General features: G+C 46.7%; 1 protein-coding gene across 6 annotated transcripts in view; it reads left to right on the top strand.

The window, feature by feature from the left end:
* Nucleotides 1-20302, top strand: part of SHROOM2 (shroom family member 2) — a 982778-nt gene that overhangs the window by 680467 nt on the left and 282009 nt on the right. For 5 of the 6 annotated variants that reach the window (XM_069639121.1, XM_069639118.1, XM_069639117.1 and 2 more), the window contains one exon: nucleotides 11213-11304. In XM_069639121.1, coding sequence (XP_069495222.1) covers nucleotides 11213-11304 — 92 coding nt within the window. Of the gene's footprint in view, nucleotides 1-11120; nucleotides 11305-20302 lie in introns of those variants that run through there. The other variant, XM_069639122.1, reaches the window with a different exon arrangement.

The following is a 20302-nucleotide window of genomic DNA, read 5'->3' as shown; positions in this document are numbered from 1 at the left end:
GCATTTAAGCCCAAGGAGATTAAAGTTAAAACAATGTGTTTTTACACCAACCTTACACAACATTATAATGGCATGTTACAGAATTAATTTCTCTATCCCTAACCGGGTCAATGCCGAATGAACTTGCCTAACATAGTATGATAGCATAACATTTTGAACAATTTCAATATATTTTCTTCTGTTCATTTCATCTTCATAGCTTGGGGAGAAGTTCTTATAATATGGTTTTATTTCAATACCCTCTATATTTGAGCGAATGGAGAAGTACTGGTTTCTGTTAATGGCAACTTTTGTGACAAACAGTATAGGCCAACAGTTGGAACTAATACTATCGCCAACAAAATAACCCAAATGGAATGATATCGTTTACTGATTGCCTTTGCTGCAAAACATTTGAGTAGGAGTACACATGGTGGCAGTTTTACATGCTGCTTGGAAAGGGTTTCTCAGAGGAGTACTTGTATTTGTCTGCCTAAATCTGACATTTTCCCTATTTGTGGAAGGAGCACAAGTTAATTATGTAAACCTGAGGTACTAAGGAGGTCCAGTTAAATGAGACATCCTAATTCATACTTCCTCCTATGATCCTCTCTGATGGCCAGTATAAAATGTGATGTGGTGTTTATTTTGAAGTCTGTGTCTTGTGTGATGTCCTTAACCCCTGCACAATGATTGTTGGCACCAAATGACTTTTTACCATCTAGGGAGAAACATTTACCTATTCCTCCCCTTACCGACAACTATTACTATCTATCATGGTCTTGCCTTTTTAAGGCATTGCAGCTGTGGAGGCCCCATTGCCCAAACTTTTCACTGGTTTTCTGTTCCCAGTGTGACATCAGAATGTACATATGACATTGAGGATTTGTCCTTCAGGAGTCCTTCTCCCCAAGATATCCCAGTGGTTGACTCAGTTGTAAGATCCATTTTGGTCAATGTGTATATATTTCTGAGGCTTGTGGAATCTGCTTGGATCACATGCTGTGCATAGGCCGACATCTAGTGGAAGCTGCAGAGTATTACAGTTTTTGTTTTCAAAATTCAAAAAGGAACGTCGACAGGTCATGCCAGTAATACTATCCCTAGTGCGACGTCGGCTGTACCCATGGTCTTTCACGTGTCGAGATTGTTTTTTTCCTCCATTGTAGACGGACGCATTATAGCGGAGTTCCTCTTTTGGCATATCGCCACTGATTATAATAATTAGAGCTAGATCTCTCTTCCTATCCTTTATTCACCGACTATCGAGATCATCTTCCACAACGGAGAAGGAAGATGATCATCGAAGAAGATCCTTTCGCGCAGTAGGGAGAGAGGGGGGGGGTCATTGAGAATGCATTTTCCCCTTTTCCTACATTACATTCGTCTAGCTGCCATTAAATGTTATAATGGATAAAACCCCTTTTTAATTCTGCCTAAGTTGCAGGAAAAAATTCCTGTGGGTTGACTAGCACCTGGCAATCTCTGACTCCCATGAGATCACGTCGAGGAGAAGTGTCGAGCCTGTAGGCTCTTCAACGTCTTTGGTTTGAAGGACCATAAGACGAACCACTGGGCCCACCACGCCATGCAGGCCGAAGCCACCATGGACATGGAAGGGACCTTCAGCGATGGTAGCAAATCCGTCATTTGGGACGGCGAAGGGGAAGCGCTAGTTTCCCAAGCGCAAGCCCCCAACAGACAGGCCAGTGGCCCTGTTATGGGTTGACCCGTGGTGGCATGGGTGCTCTCACAACCCCTACCTCCACTAAACACAAAACCCAGGGCCGAGACGCGACACAGTTGTTGACTACGGGCACACGCACAACTTCTAGGGAGAGGTCCACAAGTTCACTGTCCTGGCCATTCATGATCCCGATGGCCCCTTGTCAGGGCGAAAGACAGCACAGACATTGTGCATAAATCCGCATCCGAACGCCGACGTTCTTTGTCGAAATCGGGTAAGGCCTCTGTGCAGTCGGGACTAGTGCACTTAGTGGGAAAACACACCCCGAAAGGGCTTATAAAGGAGAAGGAGTCTAAGAAGCGCTCTTCCAAGATGCTTCATAAAGATAGGTCACTCTCCCCATCCAAAGCCCAGCCTCACAAGGTTTCCCAGCCTCAAAGATTCCCACGCTCACAAGGATTCTCATCCTCATGGGAAGGATTCCTTGCCAGACCAGGGGCCTCCTTAAAAGGACTCCTTAGTAGGCACTGTAACTCCTTAGGCTTCTACACTTGGCCCTATGTCCATCCCGAGCTCAGACCAATGGACATGTGAAGACATAGATAGGGTCATGAGGAGGATGACCTTCATTGGCAATTTATTTGAAAAAAACTGTGAAGCTTTCCAAAACATCCAAAACACTCCTACTACAGCTGCCTCTGGCACTCAAGTCATTGCAAATGTCCCTACTAGTCAACCCCCATCTAAAAATTCTCATCTTGACACCCTGGATATTTCACCTCAGGTTGATTCTCCCTATGTAGATCTTTATGACACAAACTATTATGATGATTCTGTAGATACTTGTAAAGCTTAAGAGGGCACAGACGAAAACTATGGTGACGACGAGGAAGAGACAGAGATGTACACTATAGTCTCTCCCGTCAACAAAGGCCCTCTGGTGGCTGATTCGCCTATTGACAACCAGCCACTTCTGAATGACATGCCCCTTACGGTGGCTGAACACTTTCAGATCAGAACACAAGAGGCTCTGCAAGACAAAGATTTTGTTGAGGATATCCTGGGGGATAAGAAATCATTTACACAGTTTATTCCAATCCTACAAATCTGTCCAGAGAAAGATCCAACCTTCTCTCGAAACACCAAATCAAACACTTGCCGTTAACCCATGCATAGAGAAGCTCTTCCGCCCATCACCCACAGTCCCCTTCTATGACAGGGACAGCTTAAACCTGACTCAATTGTGGTCACAATCACAAGAAAGAGAGCGGGTACTCCACTAGCTTCCTCTGAGGCACCACCTGACAAGGAAAGTAAATCCCTATAAACCATGGGCAGAAAGGTAGCCTCTTCTGCAGCCTTTCAGGCTAGAATAGCTAAAAATATGACTTTCTTAGCTAGCTAGAATTGTCATAAATGGGACGAGGTGTCCACACTACTATCGTCGGCCCCGGAACCCTTAACGACTCAATTGGCCCAGGTAGCAGCAGAGGGCATAGCTGTTTCAAGCTGCATCCTAAAGAACAATTTGGACGCCGCAGACAATGCGAGAATAATAATTGCGGAAGGCACGATTAGTAAGCGCCATGCTTGACTTCGCCAATCTGGCTTTAAGCAGGAGACTCCAGCAACACTGCTAAATATGCCTATCGAGCCCAACGTCCTATTTGGAAAGGCAGTCGAGGACGCTCTAAAGTCTGCAAAGGACGAATACGATACTCTGAAGTCCTTGGGACAGCTTACAGAGAAACCCTCAGGCCAAAGAGGGAATAGTAATTTTCATCACTTCAGAGGACGAAATTCCCAAAGGGGTTCAGGGTATGGTCAAATCCAAGGGTCATCCTGGGGTAACAATCGGGCCAATCCTCGCAGGGTGACCCAAGAGGACAGCGTTGATCTTGAGGCCGAGGGAGGTTCTCTCCCTCTAGAGGTGGAGTAACAACCCCAAAAGAGTGACTTTCCGCTTCAGGTGCCTCCCATGCCTCTCCAGCAGGAGGGCACGTTTCAAACTTCACCCAAGCATGGGAGGGGTAATCACCTCAGACAGATGAGTAATACCCACCGTGGTGGGCGGGTACTGTGTGGAACTAATCCGGAACCGTCCCCCGCACCAGAAGAAAAACTCAGAGGAAGAACAACGCATCCTTCTCGAGGAAATCGCAACGCTGCTCCTTAAGGACGCCATAGAAGTCGTCGCGGCGAACCAGGTAAACAAGGGTATTTATTCTACCTACTTCCTTGTGCCAAAGAAAGATCTAACAATGCGCCCAGTATTAGACAAATGTGTCAAGCCACAGAAATTCTGCATGACTACGCTACAAGAAGTAATCCCTCTGCTAGAATGGGGGGACTACATGGCAACTCTGGATATGAAAGATGCTTATTTTCATATTTCAATGTTCCCAGTGCACAGAAAACTCTTGCAATTCAAAATGGCAAACCAGCATTACCAATTCAAGGTGCTACCCTTTGGCATAGCCTCTGCTCCAAGGGTATTCACAAAGGTACTGTCAGTGATGGCAGCGCACCTGCGTAGGGATTCAATCCCAGTGTACCCTTACCTGGACTGGCTGATTACAGATGAAACCCCCAAATTTGCAGGACGAATATTCAAAGAACGATAAATCTTCTCTTTCAATTGGACTTCTCAATAAACGAGAAAAAAATCAAGCCTTGTGCCAAGCACAACTAAACAGTCCCTAGGAGCTGTAATAGACACAAAGAAGGCCTTAGTCTTCCCCTCAGAAGAAAGAGTCCAAAATATGTTACTGCAAATACCACATTATCAGGCCGGTCGCCGGATAAGTGTACGCAAAGCTATGCGATTGCTAGGCATGATGACATCTTGCATTTACCTGGTGCCGCACGCGCGCCTGCGCATGCGCCCCATGCTGGAGTGGTTGGCGAAACAGTGGTTTCTCAGGCAAGCGTGGGATGATCTAGTGGTCGTTTAGGCAACACTAGTACAAAACCTTCACTGGTGGACAAGGGAGAATCTGTTAAGGGGTAAACCCGTCCACGATCCAGAGGTGCAAAAGACATTGACAACAGACACCTTGCTTGCCTGGTGGGGGGCTCATCACCTTCATCACACGGCTCAGGGTCTGTGGACACATGCCACGGCACAGAACCACATCAAACTGTTAGAACTGCTGGCAGTATTCAAAGCCTTTCAGGCATTCGAGATACAGTTAACAAGTCTGTCGGTACATGTTCTCACCGACAGCACAACAGCTATGTTCTACATCATCAAACAGGAGGGGGCACTCATTCTCCAAATCTGTCACAACTAGCACAACAGTTTTGGAAATGGGCACTCAAACAGAAGATATTTCTATCCTCCCAACACGTTCCAAGGGAACTCAATATGTTGACAGACTCTCTAAGCAGAGGTTCCCTAACAAAGGAACACAAATGGCAACTAAAACCAGAGGTCATAGAACACCTCTTCTCTCAATGGGGTTACCCCACGCTAGACTTGTTCACTACATGCGAAAACAAGCAATGCCCAGACTTTGCGTCCAGGTTCTCACAACCAGGCTCCAAGGGGAACGCCCTTTGGATGAACTGGTCAGGGAGGTTTGCTTACGATTTTCCGCCCACTACTCGCATGAACAAGGTGGTGAACAAGATTCACAGGGAACAAATTACGCTCATCCTAGTTGCTCCCATGTGGGCAAGACAGCCATGGTATCCTCACCTGTGCATACTGGCGGTGTGCAATCCCATCTGACTCTCGTGCCAGACCTACCTACTCGCTCATCACGGGGGGAACAACAGTGCATCCTCAACCTCAGTCTATGAACTTGGCAGCGTGGCTCCTGAAGTCCTAGATTTTGGCCATCTTAATCTGCCTCAGAGGTGTATGGATATCCTAAAGGAAGCAAGGAAACCTAACACTGGGCACTATTATTTCGACAAGTGGAGGAGATTTGTAGTTTGGCGCCAGTCTAAACAAATAAACTGCATAGAATGTACTCCATCACACATTCTAAATGATATGTTCCACTTGCTAGATTCAGGGTTAGTGTTCATCTCTATAAAGGTCCACCTGATGGCTTTATCGGCTTACACCACCTTCCACAATAAAGTATTTTGGTGGAAGGTACCAGTCATTAAAGCATTCATGGAGGGAATAAAACTCCACCCTGCCATTTCTAACCTACCGCCGGGATGGAATCTCAATATCGTACTCGCTAAGCTCATAGGGGACCCCTTCGAGCCAATGCATAAATCAAGTCTTAAGCCCCTGACCTACAAGACTGCCTTCCTAGTGGCTATTACTTCCATAAGAAGAGTTAGTGAATTACAAGCATTGTCAGAGTAGGATCCTTTCATCATATACAAGGAGAAACTGGTTTTACTTACTCATCCTAGGTTTCCCCTAAATTCACCTCTAAATTCCACGTAAACCAGTCCATTGAGCTGCCGGCCTTCTTCCAGAACCCCACCAGCTCAGCTGAGGTTAAACTCCACACACTAGATGTAAGGTGGGTAGTCCTTTACTATGTAAACAAGACCAGATCGGTCAGCAGAACAGATCAACTGTTTGTCTCCGTAGCACCAGGCAGAGAAGGAGACCGCATTTCCAAAAATGCCATCTCCAGATGGATAGTCACATGTATACAACTGTGCTATTCTTTGTCAAACAAGATACTGCCTTTCAAGCCAAGATCTCACTCCACATGGAGCAAAGGAGCCACTCTGGCTTTCATTGCAAACGTCCCCTTGGACAGCATTTGCAAAGCAGCTACATGGAGCTCAGTACACACATTCACTCAGCACTACTGCATTGACACACATTCCAAGACAAACAGATGGGACAAGCAGTTCTAAAACATCTGTTTGCCAATGAACCCTCTCACAACCCACCACCTACTCCTAACACTGCTTGCTAATCTATGCACAGCATGTGATCTAAGCAGATTCCACAAGCCCCAGAAGGAATACATTACTCACCGTAATCATATTTCTGATGCTTGTATCTGCTTAGATTCACAGGCGCCCACCTTTCCTCCCCTTTGAGAGAAGATGCATGGATGCTTTTATGAGCTTGTCTTGTACATATCTGCTTGGATGCATGAGTACAGGTGTAACACTTCATGCTACCTCATGTCAGACACAAAACAATCTGAGGGACCTCAACGCGTGAAGGACCCATGGGTACAGTGGAAGTCACACAAGGGGTAGTATTACTGGCATGCCCTGTCGACGTCCCGTTTTGAATTTCGAAAACAACAGTAATCCAATAGATCCACTAGATGTCGGCCTATGCACAGCATGTAAATCTAAGCTGATACAAGCATCAGATATACGGTAATGCCCCCTAATTACACTGTCCCACCCCACAATTCTCGACAAGAAACCAGCAGTTTAATCAAAATTTCAAATGTATTTATCTAAAGAAATTAAAGGTGATATCAAAGCAATAACCAAGGGAAAAAGCTCTGGTGTTTTGGGAAGCATCCTGAATTAACCTGGCTTGCTGCTCACTAAATTCATGCCTGATGCAAACCTGCCATCCAGCTGATCTATCTTATCCAGTGACCAGAAGTTCTACCTGGTAACCAGTCCATGCCCAGCTGATCCTGTCCCGCTGATTTTATCTGGCTGTCCTTTGTTAGACCTTTGTTAGATCAGATCTGTGTGGTGCCCAGAGCGCTGACTGTCCACAATCCAAAAAACTAAAAAGTGGACTGTGAGTATCAATAAGAGCCATAGAAATGCATAGTATACCTTGCCATGCTTTGTCCTATCCCAATCTCTAAGCTATCCTATTCTGACCCCGATATCTTGTTAAAATTGTCAGCATTATATGTGAAACCCTGCCTTTGATTCCTAGTGTTGGCGCCAATTTTCTCTTCATTTTTGTTTTGCTAGAACATAAGCCAGTAGCGATTTTGATTAAATTAATTTTCCATAAAGGAAACTGGGTACATCACGTGAAGAGTTGCAACGGCTGCGTAACTGTGGAGATTCACGGGTGGCATTCTCTTTTAATTAGCCATTAAATCTAGTTTAAGTAAAATTCACCTATCATTTTAAAGCTGCTTTTCTGTTTTTCGCTAATTGCTTTTTCCAAAAACGCACCTCATTCTATCTTGCATATCTCCCTCACTCTACTAGCTAGAGACTTAATTTCACTTCCAGATTGTACCGAAGATCTATAGCTACACCCCAAATCAGTGAATTTCACCCATTTTTATCAAAAGCTGTTTGGTTAATTCCAGACAGGAACCGAAATACTTGCAAAAGTTCCCACTTGTTATTTTGATTATGAACTGTTTTAAGTCTTCCATTCAATTTTGAATTGTATGCTTTTGCTCAATTCATTGCTTGTGATTGCTCGTATCTTTCCAGTGTTGCTCCAGTAAAGAATTCTTTGTTTCAAGATTTTTATACACATTCATTTTTATTCAGCCATTCCCAACTGTCATTTGAACATTGAAAGGGATCAAAATCCATTTTTCACTCATTTGAGGAGGGAAATTTAGATTTGAATTCAGTTTCCAGATTCATATTACTAACTGCATGCTGCTTCCTTATATCCATTCAGAAGTGATTATTTGTGAGTTGAGGGAACGTTGCAGGGGGAAATCCTAATTTGAGTGCTATCTTTCTGAAAATCCAAAACTGTTTTTATTCCCTGATGTTTTCTATCTGTGTTACTAAAGGGTTGAATTAAGTGCATTGCCTACATTCCTATTGTTATTAGCAACACATTGGTGATTGCTGCCTCATTTATTAAAACGAGTATGATTTCTTTTGAATTTTTAAATAAATAAATATTACCTTTACCCACCAGCCTGGTTCCTGGTCCATCGTGACCCGGGGTATTTGAAAAGCAGGTGTGATATGAGCGGGGTATCTCTCAAATATTGAATCTATATATAAATAAATAAGAATTTCAGTTGTGTGCTGCATACTAGGCTAAGACCAAGGTGTGTCGCCTGATTGAAATCCTTAACAGGCCAGGTATAAATCCTGGAGACGCTGTTGCCTGCAGAAGACAGCATTGCTATTTGACTTTGACTAGGAAGTCCCTTTATTTTGCTCTGTCAAGTGCACCCATTCTGTTGTCTCTGATTAACTGTTTTATGCATTTGTGGTAACTCTTGCAGGGCCTACATATACGCTGTTAGGCCTTCTGGGAACACCTGAGATGAAATGTATTGCTCAGCATGTTAAATGCTGAAAATGAATGTTGACAGCTTACTTTCCATATCTCTTTAATTAAGGCCATATTATGAATGTTGTTCTTAATCTCTCAGCACATTGGTCTTTTGAGAGTGTCACTTGTGGCATGATACTGGTTCCATGATCTGTTATCACATACATTCTTAAATTTGGAGCACTTAAGACCTTGTCAAAAGATGAGCCATACACTACTTTTCACCGGGATATTGGGTCCTAGGTGTGCACAAAGCCTTTGTAACAATATGCCCTTGTACTTCTTTTCATGCGCCCTTGTCATAGTGAAAGAGAGGCCCCTACACTGTCTGGAAACAGAAGGGGCGCTGTGGTCTATTGTAGATGATGCCCTGCTTTCCGTAATACAGAGTTGCTATTTTCTTTTCCTGATGACCTTATGCATGCCAGAGATGCCGCAAGCCATCTTTATGCTGATTGTATTTTCTCATCCATCTTCCAGTTCAATTAAGTCCGGTGACTCCTCACACTTCATGATGCCCTGCATTGGCCTTCTAGCAAGGCATCCTTTTTACTGTCACGATGAGGGGGCCTTCTAGGTTGCTCAGCATGCTTTCTGTAAACTTCTTTTGTTATATAGTCATGGATTAACAGAATGCCCCATTGCTGCAATGTCTTTTGGGCGATGGTGTGTCCTGTTTTTAGTTTGTGGGGAATCTGCCAAACTTCGAATCCTTTGTTATGTACTAAGGTTAAAGGTTGGCGATTGGCATTTGAGGCCCTCATATTCCAAGCGGTATTTCAGAAAAAGTATGTGGTCTCGATAGGTTGATGGTTCTTTTGTTTATTCAGAAAGATATTATTAGATGTGTGCAAATGAAGTCGACACGTATTTCACCGTCTGTGGCTTCTTCAGGGCTTGTAGGCTGCGAGCGTACTTTGCTAGATGCTGTAATGTTTACCTGGTGCATGCCGTGCCAGTTATGCTAGGTGTATCGCGGTCATGTTGTGGCTTTGTCGGTAATTGTTGTTAGAGGTCACTAAATAAGTTTTCATATCTTTGGGCCCATTGCTGTTGTGTGTTATCCTGGCAGGTGCCTGCTCTGGCCATTGGGTGACAGAAGTATGGTGAGGGTCTAAGTAGTTGGTCATGAATCCTTTTGTCACATAGCAGCGCTGTCAATCAGACAAACAACGAACTGCTTGCATTGAACCACGTGTACTGTGGACTTCTTTTTTTGAAATCAGCAGTGCCTACAAAAGTGAATGTAAACTTTTTTGTAAATTTGGTAGTTCTCGGGTTGTTTTGCATTTAGGGTTCATGGACAAGACCTTGTTTAAGCTTTCCCCGAGATGCAAACCAATGGATCCAGCAGATGGAAAAGCAATTACACTTAGATCAGTAGTTTAATGACCATCACTTATAAAGGTGTGAACTTTCTACATAACTTCCCGAATAACTGTGGGGTTAAGTGCATGGGGCAACCCTGCACTTTTTTGTGATAGAATACTGGCAATTCCAAACCAATTTTTCCTTCGGGGGTCGATAAATGGGGTACTGTTCATTTGAGAAAGAACAACTCTCACTGAAGCACTTAGAAGTGGGAGGTATCTGGCATGAAGCACTATATTTGTGTTTATTATTTATTTAATTTATGTAAAAACAAAGATAATTGTGCTATTTACTTTAGTCATAGCATTGAGTTTATTGGGGCATTCGTGTCGGTTTTTGACATGAGACCCGACACCTATTGTTGCCAGCGCCTGTTCGAATTAAAATACTGACGGGCGGTGTTGCAACAGCCACGTGGGACTAAGGGCACAGCGAAAAGTCCCGTGCATCCACGGTGTAGGGTGCGTCAAGTGCTGTTTAGTGTGAACGTCATAGTGTGTGAGCCTTTTCAAAGGCATGCATTTTAATGTACAAAAGAAGTTACATGTTGCATTCCTGAGTTTTTAGGTTTGTTTGTGATTTCTTATGCTAAGGGGTTCTTTTTGTCGGGTGTCTACCATTGTGTGCCCCACTGCCTAGGCGGTAGAAGTCGGCCATCCGTTCAGAAAGCGTGTAGGGAGGAGATGCGCCGCAGTAGCTAAGTTTCTGACCGCCCCCAGATCCCCTCGCCATGCGAGGTGGGGGCTTCTAAATGACAGGTTTCGGCGGCGCGGCTGGGCTAGTCTTGCAGCCAGAGTCACGTGGGGCCGCGCGCACTTCGAGCCAAGCGAGCGTGATAAGACACCTCACATTATTGGCTTGTTCGTGTACAGTCAGGCAGCCCGAACCCTGAAATAAGGATGCTCTGTAATGCATATTTCTGTTTGCGAGACTGAAACTTGATGACTGGCTGTGTGTTGCCGTGCCATGTTAAAGAACGAACTGAACTTGCACGTTTTTTGCAGGGAGTCCCAATTGATTCAAGGAGGAGGAGTGAAGAGGGGCACGTCCCTGGCAAAGGCAGCGGAGCGGACGCGGGGAGCCAGAGCACTGTGAGGTAAGGCGCAATTCCGATGCCACTGCTTGCACTTTATTGTATAAATTGCACATGCCGAGCTGATATCCCGCTTTTACAAACATCCCTCGGTCTTGGTGTGCTGCTGCTGCGAAGGCAAATTCTCGGTTTATTCGCATCAGGGCTGCTGTGTTTGCTCGCTTTACTGTTCTCAGTTCTATGTTAGTTTACGTTTTTTTCTGGGAAGACCTGTGTAGCGTTTATGGCATGTTTTCTTTCCGCAAGAGCTTATGTTTCTGCATTGGTGTGCGGGTGTGCTACTATAAAGCGCCCAGTTGCCTCTGGGTTCGGTGCGCTTTACAAATGCCCGCATAAATAAATAAAGCTGTCCGCAAAATAAGCTCCCTGTGAGGGTGCTTTCTGCAGCCACAAACTATCCCCACCTTCTGGCTGCCTTGCATGAATGTTTGAATTGCCAGCGTGTGAATTGTGCTTCATTTCAACAGATGGTTGCAAGGAGGCATGTGTGAAACCCCCCGGTGCACATGTACACGCGCTTCACGAGTGGGGTCCGGCATTTCTAGGCGGTGGGAAGATGAGAACAGACGCCCCTCCCGGGCGCTGCTTCGGCGTCCCCGTGGCGGCATTCCTTCGTGATTCACTCTCGGGAGCCGCAGCGGCTCTGTATCCAGGTAGAACATGGGAAAGGAGCCGCTTTCTGCTGCGCAAGCCGTGCTGTCGGGAATACATGTTCTGTCGTGAATCCTCGCGCGTTGGCGATGCACGGCGTCGCCTGTGCACACCTGCTCGGGCAGCAGCAGCGAGAGGCTGCATCCCCGGGTTTGACGTGTCGGGTTTCACCCATGGACTGACCTTTAATTTCGATCGTGTGGCGCTTGCGTCGCACGTTCATGCGCTCGTCTCAATTTAATGGGGGGAAAACACGACTTTGCAATGTTTAAAAAAACAAAGCACTGGGCAGGGTCCCACCTGGTCTCGGAATAATTTGTGTGTTTTGGGTGGCTGAGCTCAAAGAATATGATTAGATCTCCCTGTCTATTTAAAACGTGTGCTGCCTAAAATAGCTCAAGAATTTTTGTTATATTCGGTTTGAGTAGGCAGCGTGTCGTCCTCTTATCAGAAGGAGCCGTGTGGGCGTGTCTACCGCCCTTGAAAATGCATAAAGTGGAGTCAATCGGTTATGTAAAGAAAAGTCTAATCTCGGCTAATCCCCCACCCAAATCTGGGTTGGTCTCTGACAGGATATAGACTGCTTAGCGACCACTGCCACCCAGAGCCTTATTCAGCATAGTAACCACGTTGTTATTGGACGAGAGGCGGGACAAGTGCCCTGAACATCAGCAATAGTAGCGCACTTCAGGGTATCCCTTCTCCCATGGCAACAGGGCCGGTGCTGTTGTCGGGGACAAAACCATCCATTCACTGTCTGGTAGCATCTTCATGTGACTCCCAGCATCTCCTGCCTTGCAGCCAATCGCGCTGCTGCCCTTCATCCAATCTCTGTGCTACTTTTCAGCCTATCCCTATCCTGCTTTCTGTCCAATCGCTGCCCTGCCTTTCAGCCAATCCATGTTCTCCCAGCCATCCTCTCCCAACTTGGTTGCCATGGTGAGTAAAGCCGTATCACTGCCCGTCTCACGAAATATCTGCAGTCTTTTCTACTACAGCAAAGGTGACCATGCCCAATAGCCAATCGCCATCACTTTATTGTGTTCAATGTGAGGCGGTGCACCAAATCAGAACGAGTGCTTGATACTTGGAAGGAGGTAAATCATACCGATAGAGTCAAACACCCAAATCTTCACTGGCGTTAAGGGTGTTTGTGTGTGTCATTACTGCAACATGGTTAACGTGTGTGTGTGAGTGACTGAACATGTCATCAAAGTAAACCTTGTTATGCATAATTTAGATATTAAGAATTATTTTCAAATTCACCTTAGTTTGTAGACGGGTGCAAGTTGCATGTGAAAAAAGTGTGGATGACAAATTCTAAAGACTGCTGATGAGCCACTATAAAATCCCTCAAAATCACATTCGAATCAAGAATTCCTATTTTAAGGTGGTATGGTTAGATTTTGACCATGGCTGTGATTTTTTTTTTCTAGCCCTCCCATCCGAGTTGATCTACTTTGGTATGGATAGATTTAAACATAGCACTAAGCTTGGAGCCCAGGCTATTAATATTAAACACATTTACGCAAGAAGCTCATCCATGTGCCTCCCACAGTCGTCGAGAAAAGAGGCCTTTCTAATGGTATACTATATTGAACTAGCAAGCAGATGCACAGTGCGACATTTGTTCTGCTTCTTTCTAATGCCGGGTCATGCAACCTTTCATTTTTCAGATGTTTTGGATTGCAACTTAAAGGCCGCATATGTATTATGAGAGTGGAGAATGCCCGGTGAGGCACAGGCTGCATACAATTTACTGTAGTAACTCCTTCACTAAATTGTATTGTATTGTACCTTACTTGTCACCTTTTACCATTATTGTAGTCTCAATGCGCTGTTAGTGGGAACGCCCTCCGAGGACCGAAGTTCAGAGTGTTAAAGGTCCAGGAGTATGATTAGGATGCGTATGTGCATTTTGCTAAATAAGACCTATCAAGGCTGGCCAGAGTCGAGAGCAAGCAACGCGTGCTTTCAGGCATGTGGATGGGTGCTGAGAGGAGTCATGCAATGGCGTGAGTGCTAGAGATTTGCTATGGGTTCAGTGCGCCCAATTAGTAATAGGTCTTCGCTGCATCCTGATGTCAGCGGGGTTGAGGCATATTCTGGTGTAAGTAGGCAGAGAATTATGTGAACAGCACAACCACATTTTGTCATAGTCCTTGCTGTATACTGATATGTGCTGGTAGCCATGACTCTGGCCAGTGTCCTCCGGAGTGATGTGTTATACGTACTTAGTAGACTTTGTTTGTGATTTGTTGTTTGGGCGCCCACTCAAGTAAAAGGCTTCTGTCGTTTCTTGATGCTATAATAAAATGGTTAGCAACAGTCTATGCTTTGACTATTTGCAACAAAAGGAGCACAGGTTGTACTTCCAGGTACTTCTAGGCAGATAGCGTGGCGAGCCTACCCAGATATGGGGTGCTTGCTGAACTGTTTCAGTTGTTAACTGTACCATGCGCGGTCCATCCTATAGTTCATACATGTGCAATACCTGCCCATCTCCCTATTCCTTCCAGAGTGATTCCGGGGATGGTTACTGATTGCCCTCCTGCTTTATTGCACAGGGGACTCCCACCTGGCCTATTGGTTCGAGACATGGCGGCACATCGTCCCATGACAATTCCTGCAGTGCATCCCAATCTTTCCATTTGCTATGGTGGTGATTCCATCACACCACTGTGATTCTACCACTGTGAGTGAGATTTGCCTGTTTTCCTTTACATGCCAGGTGCAGTAACTCATCAATCCTGTGACATTTCATATATGAGGGCAGTCGTTCAGCTAGTGGTGCTTGTTATATGATGGGTGTGTTCTGGGCTGCCTTGGAAGTGTCCGGGGCTGCCTTGGAAGTGTCCGGCGCTGCCTGGTGCTGAGAGCTCGGAGTCGCTGCAAATGCAGCCGGCGCTGTCATACGGGTCGAGGAGTCTTTTGGCTTCTGTGAAGAGGCCAAGTTGCTTATATGCTGCACAGTCATTTAGTTTAGCAATGAAACAGATGTAGATTAGGCGGTAGCTTGATAGGGAGAGTTGCTTGTGGCTCGGTTTTTTGAGAAGCGGTTTGACATGAAAGGTTTTGAAAGCCTCTAGCAAGGTGCTAGATGAGAGGGATTTATTTCTAATGGAGCGAGCTATGCTGCCAGCACAGGTGGAGATAAGTATCTTTTCTAGAATGTGTGTTGGGCAAGGATCTCTAGGCGAGCCCGAGGGTCGGCTAAGTGCCAGTAGGTTTTAGAAATCAGCCTGGGAGAAAGGTGTGAATGAAGAGGAAGTTGGCTGGGAAGGCGAGGAAAAGTACGTGTATGATGGAGGCTGGGGGTTGATTTGGTGGGGGGTGGAGGGTCCGAGCTAGTTTTGTGTTAATGGTATGGTGTCTTTCAAGTACAACGTTATGAACATGGTTGGAAAGTTCATCACAGAGAGCTCGTGAGTTTGCAGAGGGGACGTTTAGGCAATTACAGCAACTGTATCCCCTAGGATTTTGTGGAGTTCCCTGCATGGATGTTTGGAGATGGAGATTGTGTTTCCAGTGTTTTTGTTGTTGCTTTTTTGCTTTCTTGATTTTGTACAAATATACCCTGTTCATTCTTGCGAGAGCAGTTTGCAGTTTTTGGGGTGGGGTTTGTTCTCCAGGTTCGCTCTAGGCAATGCTCGAGGGTTTTGAGAGCTGTAAGGGAAGGGATGTACTACTTTTGGTGTGGGGTTCATCATCAGGAGGCGTGACAGGTTGGTGTGAGGTGGGGGGGTCATAGCTTTGGAGAGCCATTGGTCAAAGTGGTCAATGAGGGGCGTCCTTTCTTGCGAGAGAGTTCCGGTAGTGTATGAAGTAGGGAATTGGCCAAGTCTGGGTTGATGATGTTTTTTTTCCAGAGCGCAAGAGTGGCCAGAGTGGTTGAGGGGATGTTTGCTGGAAGTGGTGGGGAGGGGGAGAGGTGAAGAAGTGAGAAAAGTATAGCGTGGTGAACAATCTAGATGAGTGGGCTAGGCAGGAGTGTGGAGACTTGAACAAATGTGCAGAAAAGTGCATCCAGGGCAGTGGTCTTCAAACTTTTTTGTCCGGTGCCCGCCAGAGCAAAATATGGGCAGGTCGGGACCCCCCAGAAATGCCAAATGGACAGTATGTATTGCGCGCTGTCACCTGCGCCCATCACAGTCGCTGGGCTCCCTCATCCCACTCCTACCCAGTCCCTGGTCTCTTCCCCACCCCATCACACACCCTGGGCTCTCCCCACTCTGCTCCCACCACTATCCCATGGTTCCCACCCATTGTGCTCCCACCATAGTCCCTGCGTTCCCCCCATCCCGTTCCCAACACAGTCTGAGGGCCAGTGGCGGCTGGTGATTTTTTTTAATTGAGGGGCAAAACTATTTCCCCCAAAAATGCTATAGCGACCGAGCATAGTGAGCGAGCCCAAACCAATAAAGGGGAGTTTGGGGGGGTTTCCCCCTGTGAATTTTTTTAAAATAATGGGTTAAAATGTTGCATTGTAGAGCATACTTTTAACAAAAAAATGGGTAAATGGCCAAACAGTTTGCAATTGGTGCTGGGGGGCCCAGGGGGGAGGCATGACATTTTTTACTGGACATCTGATAGTTGTCCAGTAAAAAGATACCATTCCTGTCCCCTGGGCCCCACTGGTCCTAACACAATCAACGTGATTATGGGCATCATTACGAGGCTGGCGCTCCCATAATGAAGGGTGCCCGTACAGGACCGGCACCGTTCATTATGGGATGCCTTATTACGAGGTCCCCTAGCGGGACCCGCACAGAACGTCTGGTCAGACCAGACGTCCTTTGTGGGTCCCGCAAGTGGACCAAGGAGCTAATAATGGGCCCATTATTAGCTCCATCCCCATTCCCATTGAGCCCTATGAGGGCTCAAATGGGAATGGGGATTGGTTTTGTGAATGGGGAATTACCGGGTCCCCCAAGGTTGGAATGACCCGGTAATTCCTCATTCACAGAATCTGGTACTGGAACCCGGTATGGAGGCAGCCATGCCCTCATTAAGGGCATGGCTGCCTCCATACACGTAATGAGACCCTATGTGTGTGTATTGAAGGCGCTGCACGTTCATACAGCAATCTATCATTCACACGAGCATCCATCACCATACACTCATTCATAACATAAGCATACACCCATCCATACACATGTTTAAATAAAAACAATGAACATAAACGTACCTTCTGCATTGGCCTGCATATGTGGGTGCTGAAAAGCCCTGCTCCAGGCTGCTCTGTCCGTATGTGCGAGGAGGCACAGGAGCTCCCCGTCGGACATACAGACATGCAGTGCCCCAGCCAGCATTTCCAATGAGCTATGCAATGCTGGAGAAGCAAAACGCCCCAGCACTTGCATGGCTCAGTGAGCATGTGCGCCTGGGGAACTAAACTGACTGTCAAAGGGAAACATTGTTTCCCTTTGACAGTTCAGCCAGCCCAGGAGTACTCCATCAGCTGGAAAAAGCAGCTGAGAGAGTGCTCACTGTTTCACTGGGCTGGCTCCTTAGCTCCTCCATAATGGGTGAGGGGCCCCTTGGGGGCCACCCCCTCGTCATTATGGATGAGTCGCCAGGCTCGAACTGGCCTATAGGGCAATGCCTGTACCAAAAATGTAAAATGCTAGTGTGGGCCAGTAAAAATGGGCCACCATTTTGGCCAATGTGGACCAGTTTGATGAGTTACTTAACTATGCAGTTAGTCATTTTGACCATTGTTGCTGAATATATCACAATTTACTTACATTTTAACACAAAGCACCCCCTTGGGTACTATAGAAACAGTGGGCCTCATTACAACCCTGGCGGTAGCTGTGCTGGTAAAACCGGCACAGCTGCCGCCGGAGTTGCACCCGGGTCCGGCACCTGCGAATGGGCAATTACCGGGTCATGCCGAGTTAGGCGGACCTGATAATTGCCCTTTCGCGGGTGCCGCTACTGGTAGATCCCCATTCCCATTTGAGCCCCATAGTGCTCAATGGGATTGGGGAGCTCGGATGCACCGGCACCGTTAACAACGGTGCCGGTGCATCCGATGAGCTCTGCTCGCGGGTGCGCACGGCCTGCCAAGCATCCGCGAGCACAACTCGTACTATGGCAGTACGGTAGCAACGGTGCCGGTAGCTTACTGGCACCATTGTTACCGTACCGCCATAGTTGTAATGAGGCCCAGTCTGTGACTAAAGGAATGAATATCCCTTTACAACTGCGGGCCACTTTTACATTGTTGCCTGAGACAGTTTCATGCTTCAGCCCGACCATGTGAGCCACCCCTGCCCATTTCTTCCAATCTAAAAAAAATAATATATATATATATTTTATATTTCATGCTGAGCTCTCAGGGTCCCCCAGGGATGCACCTGCAGACCCCTGGGGGGTCGCGCCCCACAGTTTGAATACTGGTGTGTTCTACAATGTGGGTCGGGGGGGAAATCAGTTGTATTAGACTGAACTTCCAGATCGTCAGTGAGGGAGCGGATCGTATGGTTAGCAGGAACATCAAGCCAGATGTTGAAGTCTCCTACCAAAGTGAGCGCAGGGTCAGAATGGTCGAGAGGGAGTCACAGAGAGTCAGCGAAATGTAGGTCCTAGCCGGGTGTCCTATATTGGAGAAGGAAGCCGTTTGTGACAGAAGGCCTGAGGTGGAATTTAGCGAGAATAGATTTGCATTTGGTGTCGCAAGGTAGACTCTTGGTAGATATTACTGAAAGGTATTGTTGGTGGAGGATGGCTAGACCCCCTGTTCTGCTTGGCCAGTTATGTACTAGTAGGGAGTAGCCGGGAGGGAAGGCCTTGTGTGCGATGGGGTTGAAGTCATCAGTGAACCAGGTAGGTTTCAGTGATGAATAGGAAGCCTGGGTTTTCAGTAACTGAGGTCAAAGCTGTTGTGTTTATTTTTGGTGACCGATCTGCCGTTGATGAGTACACAGGGTAGTGAAAGAGAATTCTGCTGTATGGTTGGCATCGCAAGTGTTAGCAGGTTAGGTTTGGGGGAGGAGGGAGCAGGGATGTCTGAGTGCCAGGTCGGAAGTTCAGATGGAAGGAGGATTATATGGCTATTGACCTGAGAAGGGTGTTTTGGAGGGGAGGTGTAAAGGGCTGGACAGGTTTGGGAGTGGGCTGGGAAGCTGCAGAGGCTAAAGGGATGGGGACCAGGGGGTGCCCTGAGGAGGAGAAGCGGAGAGCAATATGTCAGTGGCGATCTGCAAAGAGTACGGCCTGAGTGATTTGTGGGGCTCTTGAGGGACACAGGAGTGTGCAAAGGGGTAGGAGGGTTTGTTGACTGGGCTGTGTTGACCAGGTCGGCTCATGATGCGCTGAGGAAGGGAAAGAGTGAGTTAGGTGTCTGAGGGTGTGGGGTGGAGAGCAGTGAGGCTGTGGCCGAGGGGCAGTGCAACATTGTCATGTGTGGGGTGAGGGAGGGTACAGCGGGGGGTGGGTTGTTTATAGTGCGAGATGCATGCTCGGGTGTAAAGATGGGGTTTGAGGGGTTTGATTGCCAGCAAGCTTCCTTATTTCTGTGCAAGTGGGTTGGTCAGGATTAGACACAAGTGGAGTTGGATGGGCAGGGTGAGTTGTGGGAGGCGGGGGCTGGTGAGTACTGAAGGGGTTCTGATGAGCGGTGCCCCAGTTGGCTGCCAGAATTGCCTTTACAATGGTGAAGTGTCAGCTTCATGGGGGGCTCATGGGAGAGAGGAGAAACCTGGGGCAGGTAAGTGGGCAAGTGTGTGGCTGGGCGTGGTACGTCCAGGGCCGGCATGGCAGGGTGAGGAGTGCAAGCTAGAGTCACCTAGCATCAACTTTGGCACTGCGCTTGAGAGACACACAGGTTCAACTCAAGAGACACACAGGTTCAACTTTGGCACAGCAATGGAAAAGTGCCTAGTTTAAACTTTGGTAGAGCAATGGCGAACAATCTGATTTAACTTTGGCACAGTAATGGAAAATTGTCTAGAATCAACTTTGGCACAACAGTGGAATGCACATAGATTGAGGGAAAACACCCAAGATGTCACTAGGTCGAAGCGGTTGAAAGACACTTAAATGCAACCTATGATGCAACACTTAGATTTAGCTTGGGCAACAATTTAAATTTGGCCCTGCAATGGAAAGACACTCAGAATCAACTGGGTTGAAGGAGTTGAAAACCATTGAGATTTAACTTTGGCACTGCAATAGGAACACCTAAATTTAACTTTGGTAGAGCAGGGGCGGGGACTAGATTTAACTTGGGAAACACGAGGAAGCACTCATATTTGACTCTCACAGAGCAATGGACACCCTGAGTTTTAACTTTGGCACTGCAATAGGAACTCCTAGGTGTAATAGATATGACTACCTTATACAA

This window comes from Ambystoma mexicanum, chromosome 7q (genome assembly GCF_040938575.1).
Source record: "Ambystoma mexicanum isolate Mex_15411 chromosome 7q, UKY_AmexF1_1, whole genome shotgun sequence".
In the NCBI taxonomy this organism is placed as follows: Eukaryota; Metazoa; Chordata; class Amphibia; order Caudata; family Ambystomatidae; genus Ambystoma; species Ambystoma mexicanum.
The sequence above is the reverse complement of the archived record's forward strand: the minus strand, read 5'-3'. Positions and strand labels throughout refer to the sequence as shown.